Genomic DNA, 23,236 nt, shown 5'->3' with positions numbered 1-23,236 from the left:
GTCTGTCTACCACATTCAAAAAGCACATTCTAATGATTTAGGAGTGTAGGCAGTGATGTGGCTACTTAAAGACACCTGAATCCTTTAAATGTGCATGATGACAAGTTTTTCAAACTGTATGTTTTGAGTTCAGTTGTGACTGAAGTTCTAGTTTGCATTTTGCTTGAACCCAGGAAGCTTCAAAATATTTACCTTCAAATTCCTTGTACTTCATATCAGTTATGTGGAGCATCATTAAGAAACTCAAATCTTTTACAAAAACATGCTACTGAGAGTAGGCTACTGAAAAGCAGGGAGGATTAAAACGCACGAAAAAAGTTGTTCTATCAAATTCCAAGAAATGGGCTATCCTTCCTGTACCTGGCAAATACCAATGAGGAGACAACTGATGATGATGATAGTAGAGGACTTGGACTGTATTAAAGATTTCAGCAAAAATCTGAGGAAAAAGAAATAGTCAAACAGCACATCCTGTGGGCCCTTGGCCTGCTGCTCCTTAAACAATATGAAGATAGTTCTAGAGGATGCAGCACTTGGGGAGGCTTATGGAACTCCCCCACACAGTTAGATTTGGGTCAAATGGATGGGGTTTTTTCTACTAAGATTTTTCTTCCCTGTTTTCTCACAAGAGTTCAGAGTTCTAAAGAAGTCTTCCTGAGCCCTCCTTTCATTTTCAAAAATGAGTGCTCGACACTTCAGAAAAGTCCCACGAAGGCTAAAAACAAGCTGGAGCCAAGGCAAAGACTAATAAAAGAGTTTTGACCACACATACTAAAGTCTTATTTGTTGAAGAAAAACAGTGTCCAGGACTCACCTTGTCTTGAATGTTTGGATTGGATCCAATGCTACAGAGAAACTGAACCACATCCACATGCCCATACCGAGCTGCGACATGAAGAGCGGTCTCCCCAGACTGCAATTGCAGAAGAACATGCCAGTGTAATTTTCTATGTCACCCCTAGATATACATTGCCGTGTACAGCCTGAATGCCTGTATGCTACATGCAGTACTCCTTCCTCCCTGTAACCCAGTGGCACAGCTGTGGTCAGCGGAGATCTCCCGCTTACAAGCTGTACTTGTATGTGACAGACACACTACCACCTGACAACTTATTTCTTCAAAGACATTCCTTTTTCAGAACTTATTTTCCTACTTAATTTGTTCCAGGTCATAAGGGGATTTCTGAGCGATATGAACTGGTAGCTATTGTTGTTGAAACAGATGTCCTATTTCTATTCATACTATTTCTGTATGCGCTCCCTCCACCCTGTATATACAAATGAAAGGAGCTGGCTTAACACCTTGGTATATCCTGGTATATTTTGTTCATTACATGCAATTATTTGCTATCTTTTGTTGAAATTATATGAAAAAGAAATGGTATTTTTATTAAGATAGTAACCTCTTTCCTAGCAGCCCTATAAGGAGTTGAACACTAATTTTGCTGATGTGCCTTTCTGTGCGTTAGTTGCCTCAACAAAGCAAACTGTGTTTCACAAGTATAGTTGTCTCTGTGCTGGAGCTTTGGCTAGTATAAAAACATCGATACAGTGTGATATTTTAGAAGCAACTAGTTCTCTGGGCAAATGTTGCTCAAGTAATACTGCTGAAGACAAGGTACGTGCTATCAGCTATTAATTGCTAGTCTTCATTATCCTCTGTAACAGTCAAATTTACTTGTCAGACAAAAGTGATTTTCAGTCAAGAGGAATGGAAAGCAGAATCACAATTTTACCCTGAATTTCAATGAGAAATCTAGTCTTCAAGCAAAAATTAATTTAGGTTTGTACTTCCCCACCTACCCACCATGTACTCACCACATTTAATATGCACACTTGGTTAACATTTGTTAGGAAAACGATCAGTACATCCAGCCACTTTGAAGCTCTGTTAACACAGCCCTGTATGTCAGCTTATAAAACCACACTAAAAAAGCCAGTCACATACTTGGAATTATGGCACAGCTGAAAATCATTCCAACTGGAAGACCTCTCTCTTTGATAAAATAAAAAATAAAAAAAAGGCTGTCTGCATGAAAAAGGAAAATAATTATTTTCTTACCTTATCCTTAACATCCAAAGGACATTTATTATCATTGAGAAATTTCAGTGTTTCTACATGACCATGTCGAGAAGCCCAATAGATTGCATTAGATCCGGCCTGTCAAAAATATTTGATTATAGATGTTACTGATTGATTTAGAATCCTAATTCGAGATTTTCAGCTGAGGTATACATGCACTTAGATGTACACAGATGTATTGAACAGCTATTCAAGCCTATATGAACATACTTTTTTTGAAAATACTTCAAATTGTTTGAACAACATAGCAACAATGACAACAAAACCCCCTCTATGGGCTCACTAACTGTTTGCAAGAATAAACCTCTTCCTCCTTGTAAGGGTATCTTTTGGAAAGAAGCCATGAGACAAAAACCTTCCTGCTACTTACTTTACCATCTATTAGAAAAGCAGACAGTGCTTCAAGTTTGCTTTAAATGAACCTGTGGTACAACACATTTTGAAAAAAACCTTGTTGCAAAGCATACGCTCCATCACATACAAGTTTTAGTTGCGATATTCCCCATCATTAAAATGTGCACTTATCATTCCATATTAAATAAAGTTCACCCCTTGAGTTCTAGGACAATCACTAGTTTTAATTGATTGAGGCAATTTTGTGAGCATGAACTGCATTTTAAGATTAGTATCATTCAAATTACTTCAGCTAATAAAGTGATCAAAATCAGAGAACACACACTAGTAACAAAGGACATCATTAAGGATTTGCTTTTCTCTTTTTGCAGTGTAAGACAGAAAACAGTCTCTACAGCCCAGGTTTCCTCATTTTCAGTACAACTTGGTCTGAACTGCTTGTCCTCTGCTAAATGTACTGAAAAACTTGTACAGAACGGTGACAAAGCAGAACGCTGACCTTATCTTGAATATCAATATGGGATCCACGCTTTAAAAGCAACTGAAGTATCTGAATGTTTCCACAGCCAGCAGCAATCAGTAGCGGAGGTGTTCCATGCTAACAATGAAATACAAGCAAGAACAATATATTTAATTTTTGAAGGATTAAGAAAAGAGAGTGGAACAGAAGGCAGGCATTGAATGGCATCACTGGATTTCCAGTTTTAAATCAAGTGTTCAGGGAATACTGTCTACAAAATAATTTGCCCCTTTGTTCAAAGAAATTTATTGCATAGCAATCTTCCATATTTTTGAGATGAATTCACATTTACTAAATCATTGAATCAATTAACCAACTGTTAACTCAGGACTGCCTGGTCCATCACCAAACCATGTCCCTAAATGCTGCAACTATGCGGTTTTTAATCACCTCTGAGGACAGTGATTCCAGCACCTCCCTGAACAGCCTGTTTCAATGCTTCACCACCCTTTCGGTGAAGAAATTTTTCCTAATATCCAATCTAAACCTCCCCTGGCGTAACTTGAGGCTGTTTCATCTTGTCCTGTTGCTTGTTACTTGGAAAAAGAGACCTGCCCCCACCTGCCTACAGCCTCCTTCCAGGAAGTTGTAGAGAGCAATAAGGTCCCCCCGAGCCTCCTCCTCTCCAGGCTAAACCACCCCAGTTCCCTCAGCCGCTCCTTATAAGACTTGTGCTCCAGACCCTGCACCAGCTTTGCTGTCTTTCTCTGGACACACTCCAGCACCTCAATGTCTTGTAGTGAGGAGCCCAAAACTGAACGCTATATTTGAGGTGCAGCCTCACCAGTGCCACAGTATTATTGATAAATGATACACCACACATTAAAGGCATGCTTTTCAAATTAGGAATATTAATGTTAAGCTATCATTAGCCCAGTTTGGCAAGGATGTTCCCTTTTGCAACTTCTTCATATCTACATTCCATGCCAGATTACTCAAGGTGTTTGCTGCACCACCTCAAAAACACAAGCCACCAGTAACATATGGGAAAGTTAGATGTAGCTGCATCATTAAAACAAAAATATAGTTATTTCTTGACAGGTTCAAGATCACATAACAATAAAGTAACAGACGCTTTACTTTTATATTGCTCTTCATGAATATTTCTCTAAGTACTTCATAATGAAGGTCAGTATAACCATTCAAAAAAGTGGAAATTAGAGTAGAGATGATTTATCCAAGGTTAAACAGCAGAGCCAGTGACAGAACTTTGGTCTCTCGGTTTCAGTTCCAATACTCCCATCAGTGCATCCACAGCACACTGAAATGCTGTAGTAGGCAAGTAATTTCCTTTCTGAACAAACGACACCATCTAATATTATGTGCACACAACCACTTTCTGCAGTTTCTTTTGATTCTAATAGTGCTTTGCAAAGTCAGTTTTGGCAATCTGGTTATTCCTACATATTCTGCCACAAGAAACAACAACTGCAAACAAAAGCAAAGGCTGTTATCTGATACATCACAGCTCCTGACAATAGATTTGATTAATACTTTCTCAAAGCCCTGGTTTCCTTGAAATGGGGTCCATTTTCAGGTAGTTTCAGAATACCAAACACAGAACACCTTAAAAATTCTCGTAAAGGAAGGCAGAATTACTTCCCATCCACTTGCCTTTTCATTTCAGATGTTATTTCTGTTTTACAACCACGTTGCTCTATTCAACAGCGTGATAGCTATTGCCCCCACACCTCAACACAGAACCACACTACCTTGTTGGGTTGATTGACATCATAATTTGTCAGAGACCCCAGAAGGTGCTGTAATCCAGGAACATTGTCATCATTGATGGCATGAATAATAGCTTTCATCACAAAAGAATCTTCCTCATCCTTGTAATTAAATGAGAAAGAAGAAAAATTGTTAGCTACATGGAAAAAAATCCCTCTCAAGAGCTGCCAAGACATCTAAAAAGATTGAAAAGTACAATTTTCAAGTTCTTCTAGAGTGTTTCAGCTGCAAGTTGTAATCCTTCATGAAGCATATGGCTAACACATATGCATGTTATTTGAAAACCCATACCAAAAACCCCCACGCTTTTTCTAGTACAATATGCTTCCCTCTTCACACACAAACCTGATACTCATGGAGATTCCAAACAGGTTTGTTTTATTAGGTGTATTTTCTTCTTCTTTCTAGGACTTACAATAGATGCAATACTTGCATGAAATGAAACTAATTCCATGTATCTATGTGAACATTAAAAAAACCCCAGAGGTACACAAATACAAACTGGAGTACCAGGTTTCACGCCATCCAGGTATATGACACAGGAGAGATACTTTGGACCAAGCTTTCATCTATTCAAATGGACCATTTAAAAATCGAGAACATGAGTAATGAGCCCAGATACCGCTGCAGGTATGACTTTTCTTTTTCTCCTGTGCACTAAAATGTCAAAGAACTGACATTTACTGAGCTCAATGTTTGGACCACTCTTACCTCCTCTCCCCTGAGGTTTCAGATTTTTTAGAACACTAACACTAGGCTACAATTCCTTCTGCTGCAACACAGGTGTGAAATGCTGATGCAGTGTTAAATGGCATACTGACAGGTGAGGTAGGGGAGGCCGGGAAAGGAGGGCAAGACAGAGAGATCAAAGAGCATGGAAAGAGAAAGGTAAGAGGAGGAAAACTGGAAACAAAGAGTGCAGACTTGCACAGGAGGGACACAGGGAAGATAATACGGATAAAAAGGGCTTTGCAGAATTTTTGAAGTTTGATCATATTAATGCACAGAAAAGATGAGGTTACTCAGCTCTAAACATACTAACATATATACTTTGCTGATCACAGGGAATTGGTGAAGTGTATATTAAAACCTGGACAGTAAGCTAAATAAGAATGCTTTTATATTTACAAGCATTTGTAAATATAAACCACACAACAACTGCTCCTGACTACTCAAGTCTAGTAGATGTATGTAATACCACTAAGTACTGTCTCAGGTTTTAAAATTTCCTACTTAAATAACCATTTGTCGTGACACTGCTGCCTAGCAATTAATTGGATCTATGAAGGTCTCAGTGATTCAGAATATTCTATTAAAAAAATGCAGTATTATTTTACTCTACACAGTGCCATGAAAAATTCAGATGCAACTTTTTCACATTATAATTGCTACAGTACAAAGAATCCTCCTGAATCAAACTTCAAAAACAAGATAGATGAATTTCTGGCACTAGCTATCAGCTTCACCATGGTAATTAATAAATTACATTTCAAGGTTTGTGTCACGTAGAAGATGAGACTATGGATAACTGACCTCTGTAGCCTTAAAATCTATTTCTTTCTACATATGAGATTAATGAATTATGCACGTTTTTCAATAGCCTAATATGTATGTTAGAATAATTTCAGAAGATGTTAAGTTTCAGATGTAGTAAAGCATTCTAAGCATGCAAGTACACACTTACCAGAGTATCATCACTTCTAGCAACACTCATGTTACTTCTGGACAAGAAAGATCTTGATAATCTTTGGCACAAGGATATTAAGCGCACTGATTGCTTTTTAAAAATAAGAAGAAAAAAGCTATATGTAAAAAAAAAAAATCAAACCCAAATACTTGTGATAAGATGCTATTGCAGAGATTTTAAAGGAATACTGTTGTATTAGCAAAACAAACTGACTTCAACACCCCCTCTACCTCTGTTTTATATCGCATTTGAACCTTTAATTTCTTTAGACATTTATAATCCAAATAGGCTATTCATATGCGCTAAGCAAAGCTATATAATATTTTTTGATTGCTACTGTTTCATCAAGCTGTTCAAATACAAAACAAACCAGATTTGTACCACATCCTCTTGTTCACACTAAAAATATTTAAATGTTCATATTTTAAAGCATGTACATACAGAAAACCTAAACTAAATGTATATTAGCTGACAGCACTTCTTACCATATTCCTAGACCCACCATTTCACTCTAGGGCAGCAGTCTAAGTACTTAAAATTTTAAAAATACCATAGATGTTCACCTATCACAGACTAAACCACAGCAAAAAAATTGTATCGCACAGCTGGGTATTTTGTAGCTTTGGTCCATAGCTTCGCAAAATCATCCTATTTCTTGGCCACTGTGACCATGAATAAAATTTCTTTTCTAATAATAGTGACTTGTGTTGTTTCATGTCTCATCCCTCCCCATGATAAAGAGATTTCTCATACAACAGTCTTACCCTTGCTTAGTTCAGTGTGAACTCCCCAGTGTGCAAGCTGAAGGAGGAGGGACAACTGTTTTGATGCACTGCTCCTTGCACAGATCAACACTTTCAGCTAATATCTTGCCCCATTTCTGGAAAGATTAAGTGATGCCAAGCTTCTAAACAGGTTTGACAGTCTCAGACCAAAAATCTTTTGCAAAAGACACTAGTTTTCCTTCCTACTTTGTTGCACATTGACATAACCACTGGAATAACTAACTCCGTGAGGCCTGCTTAAGGTATGTTTGATTTACTGGCACTTAGAAATGCCTTTTCTCTGAAAATGTTACCAATACACATGATGACAGCATTCAGCTGGATGCAGAAAATGAACAATCCACACACAAGCATTTGTATGCAGATGATTAACCAAGAAATGTTCTCCCATACCCCCATACTCAAGCACCTAATTTATCCCAAATGAAAGAGGAATGAGTTTCCTCTTCTTGACTCCTAAAGGCACTGATGTCTCCTTGGAGCAGGTAATGCTTCTGCATCTCTATGTCACCAACATTTTGAAGATTTGTTGAATGACTTACTTTCCATTTTCGTCGTGCTGCAAACTTTTTGAATTTTTCCATATTCACTGCAGATGCTTTTCTGCTAAGTGCTTGTTGGGTGTCTTTAGGCTATGCGCAAAAGAAAAATCAAGCTGTTGTACAATATCACAAATTACAACCAGAACTTTCATAAAGCACCTTCCTGTATGTAAGACACTGTTCTTCAGTGATGACTTCTATTTACATCATAATAATATTGTAAACATATTGTAATAATGAAGTAATTGTAAGCACATCATTTTAACATCCACAGCCTACTGGGGCATGCAGATGGAATTTCTACATAAAATGCCCTAAAGCAAATTCAGACCTAAGAATATTTCATGCAATACTAAAATACTTATTTTTTGAATTCAAACAAAAAAAGCCAACAGCCAACAGAACATTCGGCTTTACCCTTCATGTCCCTCTGTGATGGAGGCATTGGATCATCTCCTTTATTATTATTTATCATCTCCTAGATAAATCTTGTCTTCTGGTTAGATTTCCTGGCTGATTTTAAATTCAGTCAAACTTTTTTCCAGTCTCAGTGTAATAAGGTGGATGCTGCTGGGACCCTAAGAAAAATCACATCCCACCTACCTGTGCAGCAAGCTCTAACGCCGCACCCTTTGAACTTTCTCATAGGCCAAAGCTAAGCACCAGTAACCAGTGGAGTACACCAAATTTTGCATTATTATATGATACCATACCCTAAGTCATTTCTATGGAGAAATGCAGGTAAAGGTAGTAATGGGATGGGGAAAAGACAATATAGATCAGTGGGGTGGGGGTAGAATACCCACAAAGTTAAGATATAAAGGAACATAACAGGGCACAAAAGAACATGTCTTTTTGCAGCAGTGGAGACCTTGGTTCCCGAGACACAAACTTGGACAATGCTTACTTCAATGGTTTAAAAGATCATTTTAACATGTTCAACATGCTTAACTTTTCAACTGTTTAAGACTAACCCAGCAAAAAGTCAGCAAAGCACAGTCAAATCTGTAGTTTGGTGTACTGGTGTGGAAATGTCTGCCCTAGGGTGCTGAACTGTGAACTGGAGCAGCTGTGGCACAGATAAATATGCTGCTAACTGGTTCTCTGGGAAGTGGAGTGGGGTCAAATACCCACTGTGTATCCCCAAGACCTGGGAAATCACTGGCACTGCAGAGGTTTACTACTCACAATCAGAATGTGATACAGAATCAAAAAAACCAACTACACACATTAAGAACAACAGGTCCCATTTTCTCCCTCTCAACTTAGTAGCACCACTAACAGCTCAATCCAAACCAACCACTGTGTATCACTGAAAGAAGTGGACCGGCTCTGCATCAACTGCTTTCTTCAGTTTAAAGAGGAAAGGCCCTTTTTTACCCAATCTAAACAATGAAATTAGAAGATGAAAAATGTGAGAGGAAACTGGACTGGATTCAGAGAATGTTATCTTTGTAAGTCCAAAGCTCCCTGAAGATTAGCTTTTCTGCCTAAGCATGATTTTAATCTCAATAGCAGGCTACTTCTCTATTGCTAACTTACATAGAGGATATGTTAATGAAGTCCACATTCTCCATGTATTAATTTTCACACAGTTTTCCAAAACAGTAAAGTTACATTAAACAATTATGGCAATTCTCCTTGTTAAGTAACTTGAAAAGAAAAAGTGAAGTATGAAATGAAGAATGATTAAAAACAGGGCAACAGGCAACAGAGAATGAATTACATACTAACCTTGATCCAAGGATGCAGCAAGCTATCTTGAATAGTCATTCTCTTCCTTTAATAGAATAAAAGATGGAGCTGTTTCAGATAGTAAAAAATACACACTGCCACATGTTTATTAAATATATCTCAAAATATAATGCCATTTGAAATACTAGAGACACAGGCTGCAACAGTGCATACACAAGAGAAACAACTCACTTTGGATCCTTGACTAGAAGTCTTCGTATAAAATCTTTAGCGAGGGCACTGGTATTACTGAAGAACTCTTCTTCAAATTCATAATTCACAGCAGACACATTTGCTAGTGTTTCCTGTTTGGTGTCTCCAAGAAATGGTGACGCACCACTTAGACTATAAGACAGACAGACATTCCTCTCATTACATGTTGTAATATTGCCGTTTCAACCCTCTGAGATCAAATTATAGCAGAACATGAACATTTTTTCTTTTCTGCTCTAAGACTGCAAAGGTATTTTCAGGCAGGTGTGATCTAGTAGGGCAAAACCCTTTCCTGTAATTTCAGAGAATATTGATTAAGATGAAGCTGCTGTGGAAAATCACCTACAGATTTGAAGACAGCTTCCCATGCTATGTAAATTCTGATTAACGGCCATTCTTTCAAAAACTATACTGTTTCTTTTATGATCATTCAACTTGAATGATGATATGCAATCACAATGTTTTGACTTGTATGGACACCACCAAAACCGCAGAGGATAGAATCAGAATTTAAAAAATAGCATTTACAAGAACCACCCATATATTTTGGTACTTACAGAATGTAAGTTATTACACCAATGCTCCTGGAGTGAAGGGCAGGGGGTGAAGATGAGGGAGAGGGGAGAAAAAGAGATGGAGGCGAAGAGGGGAGAGAAAAATAAAAAAGGTTAGAACATAAGAATAATCACAAGAGATTTATTTCAAGTAAGATCCAATAACTTACCACATATCTGCTTCAAGACCAAGAGGCTCATAATTTACTATTTCAGGAGCTAAAGGAGAAAGCAGGAAGATCAGTACCTAGTCAAAGAACAGTTCTGTTACTCTGAGCCTATATATGTCAGAGATAATAAGCTAAGATGCTGAGAGATAAAAACATCTTAATGCAAGTATAAGTTGGAACTGAACACTACAAATTGCTCATCTAAATTTCAAAATGTCATGAATTACACACAAATTACATAATCTGTACCTCAGCCAAACCAAGCTAAGCCACACAGACTGTTTCACAGACTGAAAAAGAATAGTTTGAAGAAACCAGTTTTCTCACCAACAAACTCCGGTGTTCCGAAGATATTTTTGAATTCATTTCCAAAGTCAATTTTGTGTGCTAAACCGAAGTCAATAATCTTGATGCGAGGCTTTGGTACATTCCTGTCCAACAACATTATGTTTTCAGGCTTTGAGAAGGACGAGGGGGAGAGAAAGAGAGATTATACATAGGTACAAAATGTCTGACACATACCAGCATTCTTCAGCACTGAATATTTCTCTTTACCTCTTTCTGCCTCTTTAATTGTCTCTCCAGCAGAAAAATCCCATTTTTTCCTATTACAATCTAACATATGCTAAAAATCAGCTACAGTAAATTAGGATTTCATGTTGATGACAGAGTGTATGATTTCCACAGGGCCAACATTTTACCTCTTGTAGATACAACAGTTGCAGTTTTCATGTGGATGGACTCTAAGTGAAACACGATGTCTTCAGTAAGGGCCACAGCCTCTGTGCTATGGTCATTTGAGCAGTGCTTGGAGCTTACCAGAAACAAAGTCTAATAAACTACTATTTGGGCTTGGTTAACACTACTCCCTGAAAAGAAGTTTCTTTCACATCACACAAGCAATCAGAGAGGTATATCTTGTTGCCTTTGGATCTTCAAGAGAACTTTTTGGAGTGGTCTAGCTCCCAGATTGTAAGGCTCAACATACACACACACACACAAAAAAAAAAAAAAAAAAAACCAAAAAACACAAAAAAAACCCCACAAAACCAAGAAGGTTCTCATGTCTTTTCTAGTTTATTGTAAATTATGGACTTTGGATTATTTTGCAACAAAGTTTTGCAAAAACAGAACAACATCAGAAGATAAAACGTCAAGGGCAGCACTAAAGGAGCCTGCTTCTACACTTCAACACACCCAACTAGCATACAGAACCAACTACTTAGTCTCCATATCCTGTCATCCCCATAAACTGGCATGCTCTGAAGAGTTCCCTGAGCTACATCGATCCTGCTTACATCATTATGAACTTCTGGAGTCATTAAGAAGGGCTATTCATCACCCTTCTTTTACTTCTCTTCCCCAATTACAGGGGCTGATATGTGCAAACATAATGTTCTTCCTTCCCTCCCTATATTTCTATTGCATATTTTTATTGTTCAGCATACTGTAATTCTTGCTGCATACTTTAATTCACATATTCTTAGTATCCAGTGTAAGGATGCTTCGCTTTATTGTAAGCACATTGGCAAAAATGTACATGTCACGTTGTAAGAAATGTATTTCTTACTAGGTTCGTAGTTCTTTTCTCTTGCTGACTGTCATATGAAGATCAAATCTATTACTGTATGTAATGAGGACAAGACTAGAAAAGGTACGTTCTCCCTGAAAACCATTCCTTTCCCTACCTCATCCCCAGAACACATCACCCCTTTCAGAACTGCAATGCAATGTCGTAATTATGCCTCCTTTTCCTATTATAGACATAGCTGCTGACTTCAGCAGACTTCATGGAACGTTCAGTTGCCTACCTCTAAAAAAAAATCTTATAGAGGAATACTCTGAAATCAAAATATTAAAAAAAGTGGTAACTGAGTTTAGACACAAAAGCTCTCTTATAACCAAAAGGATGCAATTAACAAGTTTTCTAAAAACAAACAAAAAAGCCCCCAAAACAAAAAACAGAAGAGGAAATTATCTGCTATGTCTCTTTTGCAAGAACCTTTGTACTTAACTCTGTACTGTTTCAATTATAGTACCTATAAATAATGTTCACATGAACATAAGATGTATACAACAGCCAAAAAAAAAAATCAGTTGGAAAAAAGGCATTCTGTTAGAATGTTTCATCCAGATCCCAACCACATTCCATAAAATCATAATATTTTTTATTTCAAGACTGCTTGCTCAGAATTGTTTAATTTCATCGGAAGTTCCCATTTTCCATGAAGAATCCCACACTAAAACCAGACGGCAACTATTTACGGTTCAGTAATTTCTTTTCAGTGGCTGAGCTTTCCCCTGTCTACACAAGTTAGCAAACAAAACTATGGCCAAGATCTGCATGACGGCAGATTTGTGGCTGGTGTTAAAAAGGACTTGAACGGATGTTGCTTACAGTTATTCAAGTTTTTATCTGCTCAACATACCTTAAGATCAAAGTGAGCAATTTGCAGAGAGTGGAGATACTGAACACCATTAAGTATCTGTTTGAGAAATTCTGTGGCTTCCTCCTCTGTGAGAGATTCTTTCTCAGCTAAGAAGTCGAACAGCTCTCCACCTGCAACACTTGGAGAACAGAAGCAGAGTTATTGATGAGCTTTTGTTTCAACCAATGGGTTTTTAGCATAGCTATTCTCAAACCAGTTTTGAAAAGGATCCAGGTGCTTTAAACTTTGTCAATACCAAAAAAAGATTAAAATTACTTAATTCAATACTCAAAATAGTTAGTAACCACCCCTCCTCACCCTGAAAAGAATACAATAAAAAAGTCTTATTTTTAAACAAAAAAAGGTTTAAAAGAAACCACCAAAGATGGTTGGCTCCATCTAAACTTAAATGAAGTAAATCCCACCTACTCTCTGTTTGCACATTTAAAAGAATGAAATTAAATGGGAAGTATGTGTACTCAAAACATACTCATGTAATGGGACATCTAGAAAACAAAACTTTGTTTCATGCTAGTAAAAGATGTCCACCACCCCCATTGAAAAATACAGGATTTAAAGATTATTTTAAAATATTTACTGGCAGCAGTCCTACTATCCAGTTTTCGAACTCCTCAAATCATTCAACTTTTTGAAAATATATTCTGTTCTTTGAAACAGTGAATTACACTCAGCACATATGTTGCATTTTTAGTCTAACATTACCACACCTTTCCTACAAGCAAAAGTCATGACTGCCCTTAAGACTATTTCTAGCAGGAGTTTGAGCTGCACAGGCAGAAAGAAGAGAGGTAAGAAGTGAGAAGGATACATAAGTACATCTTGATGTTTGCATTTGAGGGAGAGGAATAAACTGAAGATGACCCTTTTCTCAACTCAGCCAGCAGCCTCACTGAAGTGACAGTAATTGTCAACAGAAAAAGAAATATTGAAGTGAAGTGAAGAGTAAACGTGAACTACAACTGTTCTTAAAACCACAACCCATCTCCTTTAAGTTTAAGGACATACACTGAGGATGACTGTCCACCGTGGCAAACTTTTTCCGGTTTATAAAAACAGCATTATTACCATAAGTGTCTTAGAGACTGCAAAGATTATCATATTATCCCCTATATTTTGCATTGTACTGATATCTTAAAAAAATTCAGAATATATACCTTAATTTATGTTGCCTTTTTGCAGGGAAGAAAATAACCTCTTCACGATTTAAAGTTCTGATTATGAAAAACAATGGGATTAACAGAGAACAGTAACTAAAAAGTGTGGGCAAAATTCTGGAAACAATTTGACTTCTTTATCATGTCTACTTTTAAAGAGTAATCTGCATTATTGTAATGTAAATTGCATGAAAAGTGTATTTTAATGAGTTCTCGGAGCTTTCACTAAGCTTCCTAGGCAATACAGAAAGTATTGTTTTGTGTTATTGTTTCTGTTGTAATATTTTCTGCCTGAAAGCAATTACTGAAACAAAGTGCTGTCCTGGTTTTGGCTGGGATAGAGTTAATTTTCTTAGTAGCAGGTACAGTACTGTTTTTTGGATTTAGCATGAGAACAACATTGGTAACATGCTGATGTTTCAGTTGCTGCTAAGTAGCGTTTACTCTGTATCAAGGGCTTTCCAGTTTCCATGCTCTGCCAGTGAGCAGGTGCACAAGAAGCCAGGAGGAAGCACAGCCGGGACAGCTGAACTGAACTAGCCAAAGGGATATTCCATACCATAGAACATCATGCCCAGTATAGAAACTGGGGACAGTTGGCCGGGGCTGGTGATCAGTGCTTGGGGACTGGAGGGGCATCGGTCAGTGGGTGGTGAGCAATTGTGTCACTTGACATCCCAGCCCCACCCTGCCCCACCTTGGGTTGTATTCTTCTCTCTCTCTCTCTCTCTCTCCTTTTAATTACAATTATTATCGTTGTTGTTTTGGTTTTTTTTAACTGTATTTCAATTATTTAACTATTCTTATCTCAACCCACAAGTTTAGTCTTTTTCTGGTTCTCCTTCCCATCCCACCAAGGCAGGGGTGCAGGGGGAGTTAGAGAGGAGCTGTGTGGTACTTAGTTGCTGGCTGGGGTTAAACTGTGACAAGTACCATTAAATATAAGAATTACAGACTGGAAGGAAGAGAGGTAATTTTAGTATTTTTGGTTGTTGTTGTAGAAACATTAAAATGAACTCCTAAAGATTAAATACAGTTCATTATTTTACAAAGGCTGGTCAAAAACATCTTAGAAATGGATACACATGCATATTTGCTCATTCTTCGTTTCTGACTAAAAAAAAAAAGTTTTCAGGCTGTACCGCTGCAGCACTTTGTGATGATGAACAGAAACGTGGGTGGTGACACAGTGCTGGCATTTCTCTTCGTTCCCAATTACTGAGCTAAGGGACTTACACATCACATGGAACTTGTTTCCACATGTTACCAAGTGAACGTTTGCTGTAGTTGCCAGGAGGCTGTCAACTGGAGCACAGCCATGCCACACGGAGCAGACAGACTCACTGTGGCTACTTCCCCAGCTGTGGGCAGCCATGGCAGCAAAACACAGCACCTTTATGCACTCAGCTTGACTTGGCACTGGGCTAACAGTCACACAGTTCAGCGAGCCAGCACAGCCAGACCCTCAGCTGAAGAAGAGGCTGAAAGACTGCAACAAACACACAGTTATCCAGTCTAGTTTTCATGTAGATCACCCAACCTGTGAAACACTGAAAGCACCTGCTGATGCCTAAAGCATTCACCAGCTGTCACAAATGCAGCAGAAGTACTCAGAGGATGCATTTTCAGCAATGCCAACTTGCAACACTGTGCTGCCCACTCTGCAGTCCAAAACAGACTGTGACAGTGTCGTGCAGGTATGGGGATGTTTTATGGCTGTTAGAGCTCACTCTTAATTCCTGGTGGCATTTTAAAGATACTTTACTTATTTTCAACATATCTAACAAAGAAACATAACTGCATTTGTGTAAAATGGAAGGAGCCTCTTCATCTTCAGCTTCTTCTTATCTGCAATCATTCCATTTTGTGCAATTTTGTACCCTGAAAGTTTAGACAGTATGAAATTACAAGTTTGACATACATGTGTTCTTCTGTGTCATCGCATCTGTGAAGAGTTAGTAGCACGAGATTGCATATAGCTCCTCTCTAGCACTGCTGAGTACTATCCTCCTGTCTTTGCCACAGGTTACACTGACACTTCTTAATCGTATCATAGTCCTTGTAACAGCGCCAAATAAAATGTTACCTGTATTTCACAGGTAATATACCTAGTGCTTGCAAATCTTAAAACTGAGGTCCTGAGACACTAACACACTAAATTCTTAATTTCTTAAATTTGGAAGTTAATTAGCAAAAGTGGTAGATATTTCCAAAGCATTGTGTGCTTCTGTAGGTTCAGCCCTTGCTTAAGGTGTAGATGAGTGAGAAGGGACTGGCTGTAATACACTCAAAGCTTCGCTTCCGAAGCAGCTGCACCTCTGGTCTACAGAATTTTAGCGTGCCCCTTCACATTACACACCTCACCCTTAATGCCTAGGGTGAGATCCTACATGGGTTCACCTCACAGGGCAGGCCATTGCGACCTCCTGTTGTTAACTCCTCAGATGCGAGTCGGGCTCAGCACCCTGGGTTCTGCCTTTGGGCACCGCCACTGCTGGCAAGCACAGTGCCCAGCCAGCTTCTGCTGCTGCTTACTTTCACCGGCAGGAACATAAGGCATGGGAGAAATGGGGTTGCATAGCAATGACAAATACAAACACCAGCCCACACAAGATGGCTCAGAAAACCCCAGCTTCCCAGAAAGGTCCCTCCGCTCCAGGCAGCCTGCAGGGGCCCTTCCCATACGTGAAGGACTGCGACCCACACCTCCGCAGGAGCTCAGTAACACAGATTGTGTCTCTTAGCTTCCTCTTCTCGCTCATCAGGCAACTGCTTATCCCCTGCCTTCCTGTTGACTCTAGCAGGTCTGATACTAAGCTGCACCACCACAGGTATATAGACAATCATGGTATCACTGCAAGGCAATTACTCCAAGTCACAGAGGATTAATACAGGTCCACAGTCAATATCCCTTATAAGTTTCACCTCCACAGTTAATTCACCAGATTATAGTGCTGCCAGGTCTATCAGCACAGAGTCTGCTTTCACAGATTTCACAACCAGTGTAAATATCTAGAATCACTACATGATCTTGACCGGACTTCCAGATATCATAGATCAAGAAATGGGTTAGAATGAGCCAGTATAGACATCAGCTGTGTAAGCTGCTGCATTCTTCTCAAATGTCCTGAAAAAGCTGCTGGGTTTTCAAGTCCAGGCCTGTGCCTCGGCCAGGATAACACAGTCCCACAAAGAAACACTGCCCATTTTACTAGCCCATGGTCACCTTCAGAGTTGGACCCAGAAGACAAGCAGAAAACCCCATTTCACCAATATACCTGTGCACATCCCACCTCATGTACAGAGGCTGTCTTAACATAAAGGAGAAGGTGAAGACAACTCCATATATCAGCCCCTATGACTGATCTTTTTGAATGTCACCCTCTCCCCAGAAGTGCACTGGTTCCACTTCCAGCAGGATGCCCCAGGCCTTGTTTCTAAGCTAGCATTGGGGTGGCTGGTGCACAAACACCCTGTTGAAAACTGGCTGAAACCAGATTGCTGTGCAGGATTCCAAAGCCATGCAAACTCACCCCTAGCCTACCTTTGGGGCTCTGCAGGGGCGCCATGCATCTAACAGACTGCTGCTAATCACCAGCTGGATAAAGATTGCTTCCTGAAGGGAGCAGAGGCAAGCAGTTCACCAAGCACTAGTCTTTTTCTACCTGTAGAGCACTTTAGAGTATCCATACCCAGTATCCTCTGGAAGCGCTGAGCTTCTCTCTGTTCAATTTCTATGTTTGCTGGTAAGGAATTACCAGACATCTTTCTAAGCTGTTGATCTGTGCTGTAACGCAAATCTGATCTCCAAAGTGCTAGCAAGTAACTGATGGGCAACAACCTATACCACTGCAGATTAACAGAGGAGCCTGATTACAATCAAGCTGCAGCTAAGTTCCTTTATGGCTGCAAAGCTTCTGTGTTCACCTTCACATACTGTTTTCCTTTAAAGCAAGAATTCTTTAACGTTCCTCTATAAAACCTTTCTGTTTACATTCAAACTGAATCACAATTTTTCAGTCATAATAGACTATTCAAATATTTTGCTCAATAAAGTAAGAATTTATGATTGATGAAGGTCACACCTTAAACCTAAAGGTTTATTATTATTTATTATTATTACTGACCATGTTATAACACAGAAGGAGTAAATATATTTTCAGTGTCACAACATGACTACATTTTGTATTGTTTTTGAGTAGCAGAACACTGTTAGAAATATTTTGTATAAACATTTTTACTAAGAGCAAAGCTGGTATGTGTTGCTTTCCTGATATTTCTAGGCAGATGTGCTAGCTTTCCTGAACTGCTACAAGTAAAATAAAGCCTTGGGTCAGTGGCATTCTTTCTCACAAAATGCACAGTGGTAAAAGCATTTTGCAGCCTTCCTGAAGGAAGGCTGACAGGTATGTTTGCTTCACGTATCTTCCTCTGGGAAAGATGTATCACACCGGTGGAAAAAGGACTTCTCAACAGTGCTTTTGCAAGTTGCCAGGCTTTCTTAACTATGAAACAGAACTGATCACCAGATCTCAGAGGAAGTCATTATGGGAACCTACAAAGGGAACTCAGAAACAATTAACCTTCAAAGTCAGCATGGTCACCTTGTAATGACTCAGTCACATGCCACTTTGGTCACATTGCTCATATTGTAATAGCACCTAAATGGAAATTAATGATTATCTAACTATTTCTAATCAAGTTAAAAAAACCCACACACAAACCCCAAAACCTAAGCTCAAACCCCTTGTTTGGAAGAAACTTAACCAGTAAGTTGAAGTTCACAAGGTTTACTGTATGTTGCTTAGATTTCAAAACAACATTAGCTAGTAAAGTTAAAGAATTGCAAAAACAATGTACTCCATTTTTTAAAGCAGATTTAATTTGATACATTATCTGTATTCTTCTCTAATCCAAAAATTCCTCCTGTCAACTTGTAAAAGAAATGTCTTCCCTAAGGATTCTGTGGTCAAATGTCTTTTGTATGACTCCTTGCATTATTTTGAAACAGAAGTTGGCAGTCCAAGACTAGACCAAAATATTGCTACTTCTGTTTTATTTAAGGTTAAGGGGGTTTACATCATCCACTTCATTTCACAGCCTTTACCAATTGTTCAGTTACAAACCCACTCCTCAGAAGTACAAAGTGTACCAAATATGTTGAAAGAGCAGACCAGGGCTGTTAGCTTGTTACCTTACCTACCGGCTGAACAACACTGTACTGAGTTTTTTCTTTAGGTAGCTACCAGAAAAATCAAAAGACATTTAATGGCATCACTATGCCGTATCATTTTCATTTGTCCACCTTCTATCAGAGATGCTAACTGTCATGAAATCCTCTCTAGTGTGCCTAATTTTTCCAATTACATTGAACAAGAAGTATTGGCCTTCAGAATGACCATCCAGAAGAACACAGGCACCAAAATCCAGACTAAGATTTAAGCAGTTGAGTCCTACTAAGAAGATGATGTGAACAAATGTGAATCTTTCATGCACCCAAACACAGCTAATATTTAGGTTTTCACCACTGAAGTTCTGTAAATGTCCAGAGTCTGGATAATGCACGTTGTTAACCCACCACTTTGGCTCAGCAGACTACCTTAAGTGTTTTGATCTTACCCAAGACATTCAAATTTAACATACAAAGAGCATTCAGACTTAGCACACAAGAGTGCCATGTATTTCGCTTAGGGACTGCAGAGCCCAGAAGCCAAGTGCTCTCCCTCTAAGATGAACTCAACGTGTGGCACAGCCACCCTGGCTCTAGCATCTTTCTTTTCAGCCCTGTCAAGCCTTCATTCTTACCCATCTACATGTCCTCTGTGGCCCTGCAATTCAGGATTTTCAAGTCAAAAGTGGCAAAACAAATTAGCATTGCAGAGCTTGCTTACTTGCTATTATATCCCAGTAAGCACTAAAGATTTAATCCTCCTCTCAAAATTCAGTACAAGGCCACTCAAGAACAACTTTTGTATGATTTACAGGGAAAAATCACAAAAACCTCAGAGCTCTTTCCATCAAGAGACAACTAAAAATAAAAGACTTCATTTTGAAGTGCAGACTTCAAGCTTCTCTGGCAGCCAAGCTATTATAACAAGTTGAATTAACTCCCCAATAAGATAGAAGGGGAATTTAAAGAGTTCATCGTTATTTGTTCTTCTTTACCTTCAACGAGCAACTCATGACATCATCAGAATTTTTATACACGGATCTATCATTCTCTCCTTGCTCTGTTGTGTTGTTTTGGTTAATATTATTAAGGTGGCAATTCTCTCTGAGACATTGCGATGCACAGGATGAAATTTTAAAGAAAACATACAGGAACTAACTTCTTAAAAATGCAAGAAATATAGTATTTAATGCACAATCACTTGTAAGTTAATGTCATTCCTGTCTTTCTGAGCTAAGACTTTCAAAGCTTTCTACTCCTTTTTTTGAATTTTTAAAACAAAACAGATATTAATCACTCAGAACTATGCTACAAGAGCTAATGGTCTTCAGTTAAGATTTCCAGTTCAGGAATGTTTTTTTTCTCATGTTTTTTGCAGAAAGAAGGATGAATACCTAACTCCTTCCACAGCTTCCCAGTGAAAAAAGTAAGCTATTGCGATCAAGCTATATTAAAAGGCGAAATCATGTGCATTACTTCTGAGCACTCTAAGGAACTACTATATAATTTAGGATAAGGGTATTTATTCTTTGTGGTTACACTGGGAAACCATAACCAAGCTTCCACAATGCACCACATACTGAGTATATTTTGTAGGTGTGCAGTCTAAATGAGTACATAGTAAAGTAGAAGGAAAAACTAGAAAAGACAGAGATTATGTATCCAAGGCCAGCAAAAGGGGAACCAAGTAGGTGTAAAATGTGCTCAAAGAAAGAAAATACTTATCACTGTGCAACAGAGGCATCTGTGTTTTCTAGTCTGTGAAGTCAAATAAAATCATGGCTTCAGCAGAGCTCACTAGAAATAGCTTACTATCGCTAACACATAACAGAAACTAGTTACTGCACCTGGATAGAAAACAGTAGTATAAAATTCTGACTTATTCTGTTATTTGTGTGATACAAGGAAAAAAGAAGAAAATGAAGAGACAGTGTCTTCCAGTTCGTATGTAATATGCACAGCACTCCTTGAAGATGGGAGTGTCCACAGACTGGGAATTTCAAAGGTCATTTCCAAATCAAGGAGAGACTTCCCACTAAGTAAGGCCTAGAAACATGAAAATATGCCCAATTTCTCTAAATATACCAAAAGACTGTAATAAAGTAAGGCTCTTCAAGGATATCTCATGATTGAGTGTGAGTGCTGAATCTTTTAAGGAACCACTTGATTTCAAAAGTTTTAGAAAGTAAATGTTTGGTAATACTTTTTTTTGCTAGGCCAGCTTCTCAACATAAGGTAGGTTTGAGAGAAAACCCTCCAAACACCCATGTGGATAAACGTTTAGACATGCAGATCCGTTTTGCATTCAGTATTATGAGGACCTTGCCACTGCAATAATTAACTAACTGCCCACATATTTCCACATACAAATCACCACCCTGAATACTTTGCTGACTGATGTAATATTTGCTGCAAGGCAATGAAGTGAAAACTTCTACAGTCAGTCGCTTACCTCTGAGAAACAGCTGATTAATGATGCAGTGCAGAAAAATATTTAGGAGACTGCACACAATACTACATACTGCTTGCTCAACCAGGAAATAAAAGTCAATAGCGAACAGGCAACACACCGTGTTGCACTGAGACCGTGCATGTTAACATATGGCAGCACCAAAAGGGCAGCTGCAGTGCCCTGACACCTGTGGGCTGCAGGTTCTACCAAGAACAGAAACCAGAAATACTTTTCCTCACTGCTGCTTGCATTACTACACTTGCTTACTAATAGGAAATCAGTGTTTCTTCTGGGTTTTTGTTTTGTTATGAATTTCTCATACATAGCTAGAATGTTGATTTTTAGTTCCTCTTTAAATACTAGAAAAATTGACTGAAATGCAATCCTGTCTGTATGTGATATACTGTATCATCTGGCAGTCATAAAGGGACACAAGCCCCAGGAAAAATCCTATGTTCTAATCAGAAGGAAAAATGGCCACTTCGGATGAATTCTGAGGTAGCAAAACAAGTTATTAAATAAGCTTTCAGTTTTATTTCTGTTTGTTTGAAACTGTTCTGTAAGAACAAAGAATGTCAGAGGAGTAGGTCCCTAGGCAAAATGCGAGTATTAGAAGAAAGAGATTACATATTTAAGTGTCAAAGCATGCGATTAGAACAACAATCTTTTGCCTTTTCAATAGCTTTACGTAACACCATGGTGATTTTGAGAACTACAAAAACTTTACGGCAACTAGTATGTTCAGTTTACAAAGGGATTCCTAATGTGCCATCTTTTCCTCTTTGACCCTTGAAATAAATAAACTTGCTACCTTCGTGATACCCCAAATAGCACTTCTTCAAGTTGAAACACTCACACAGCAGTTCAGAAAAACGACAAAAAAGTAAGGCTACAACGGAAACTGTATGGGACTGTTAGCAGGCAAAACAATTAGCTAAACTGCAATACAAATAGTTTGCTGAGCTTCATACTATCAAGCTTATGAAATATTAACACACATTGTCAGAAGTAATATCTGCTTCCATTCAATGAACGTTAGTAGGTACACATAGACAGACACAGAAATCTTGCTGCCAAAAGAGCTCCCATCCCATGTAGAAAGGGCAGGGGCAGAACAGTCCACATGCCTCCTGCCACTGCCCATGATTACTGAGTTTTCCTCTGAGCTTTCAAGACCACTCACTGGCCTGATTTCAGCTGGAGAGACTACAGAGCAGAAAGTACTGCAGAAGCAGTGATAGACCAACAGTAAGGTTATAGACAGAAAGAACGTGAGAGCTAGTATCAAGTGGTGAGAGGAAGAAGCATCACACTAATTTTGCTGTGTATTCACCACTCATGTAAAGAGTTCTGAATAAACCCCAGAAATGACAGATACTCTGCTAGAAATGTAAGGAACTTTTGCTTCGTACAGGTTGATAATTTAGCTTTTGTAAAAAAATAATGGCTTAAGTTATCCAAAGTTGACAAACTAATGCAAGCGTATACTTCCGGAACCAAAAAAACCAACCCAGACTACCAGTATTACAGTAAATCATCACATGCTGGACTAAAAGTCCAAAAGTATGTTCTAACATAACAAAGCAGTATCATTCATGTACATACTGCAGAAAAGATGAAACTCCAAAGCTACTTCC

The 23,236-nt window shown here is 38.6% G+C and overlaps 1 protein-coding gene across 2 annotated transcripts in view; it reads right to left on the bottom strand.

The window, feature by feature from the left end:
- The window catches only part of DAPK1 (death associated protein kinase 1), a 91,991-nt gene that overhangs the window by 26,373 nt on the left and 42,382 nt on the right, over nucleotides 1-23,236 (bottom strand). For both annotated transcript variants that reach the window (XM_080373204.1, XM_080373205.1), the window contains exons 4-15: nucleotides 12,803-12,941; nucleotides 10,701-10,830; nucleotides 10,374-10,422; nucleotides 10,207-10,233; nucleotides 9,629-9,781; nucleotides 9,437-9,482; nucleotides 7,703-7,792; nucleotides 6,373-6,465; nucleotides 4,670-4,789; nucleotides 2,937-3,035; nucleotides 2,063-2,161; nucleotides 815-913 (exon numbers count right to left, since the gene is read on the bottom strand). In XM_080373204.1, coding sequence (XP_080229330.1) covers nucleotides 815-913; nucleotides 2,063-2,161; nucleotides 2,937-3,035; nucleotides 4,670-4,789; nucleotides 6,373-6,465; nucleotides 7,703-7,792; nucleotides 9,437-9,482; nucleotides 9,629-9,781; nucleotides 10,207-10,233; nucleotides 10,374-10,422; nucleotides 10,701-10,830; nucleotides 12,803-12,941 — 1,144 coding nt within the window. The remainder of the gene's footprint in view (nucleotides 1-814; nucleotides 914-2,062; nucleotides 2,162-2,936; nucleotides 3,036-4,669; nucleotides 4,790-6,372; nucleotides 6,466-7,702; nucleotides 7,793-9,436; nucleotides 9,483-9,628; nucleotides 9,782-10,206; nucleotides 10,234-10,373; nucleotides 10,423-10,700; nucleotides 10,831-12,802; nucleotides 12,942-23,236) is intronic.

Source organism: Falco punctatus (genome assembly GCF_963210335.1).
Source record: "Falco punctatus genome assembly, chromosome: Z".
Classification (NCBI taxonomy): domain Eukaryota; kingdom Metazoa; phylum Chordata; class Aves; order Falconiformes; family Falconidae; genus Falco; species Falco punctatus.
The sequence above is the reverse complement of the archived record's forward strand: the minus strand, read 5'-3'. Positions and strand labels throughout refer to the sequence as shown.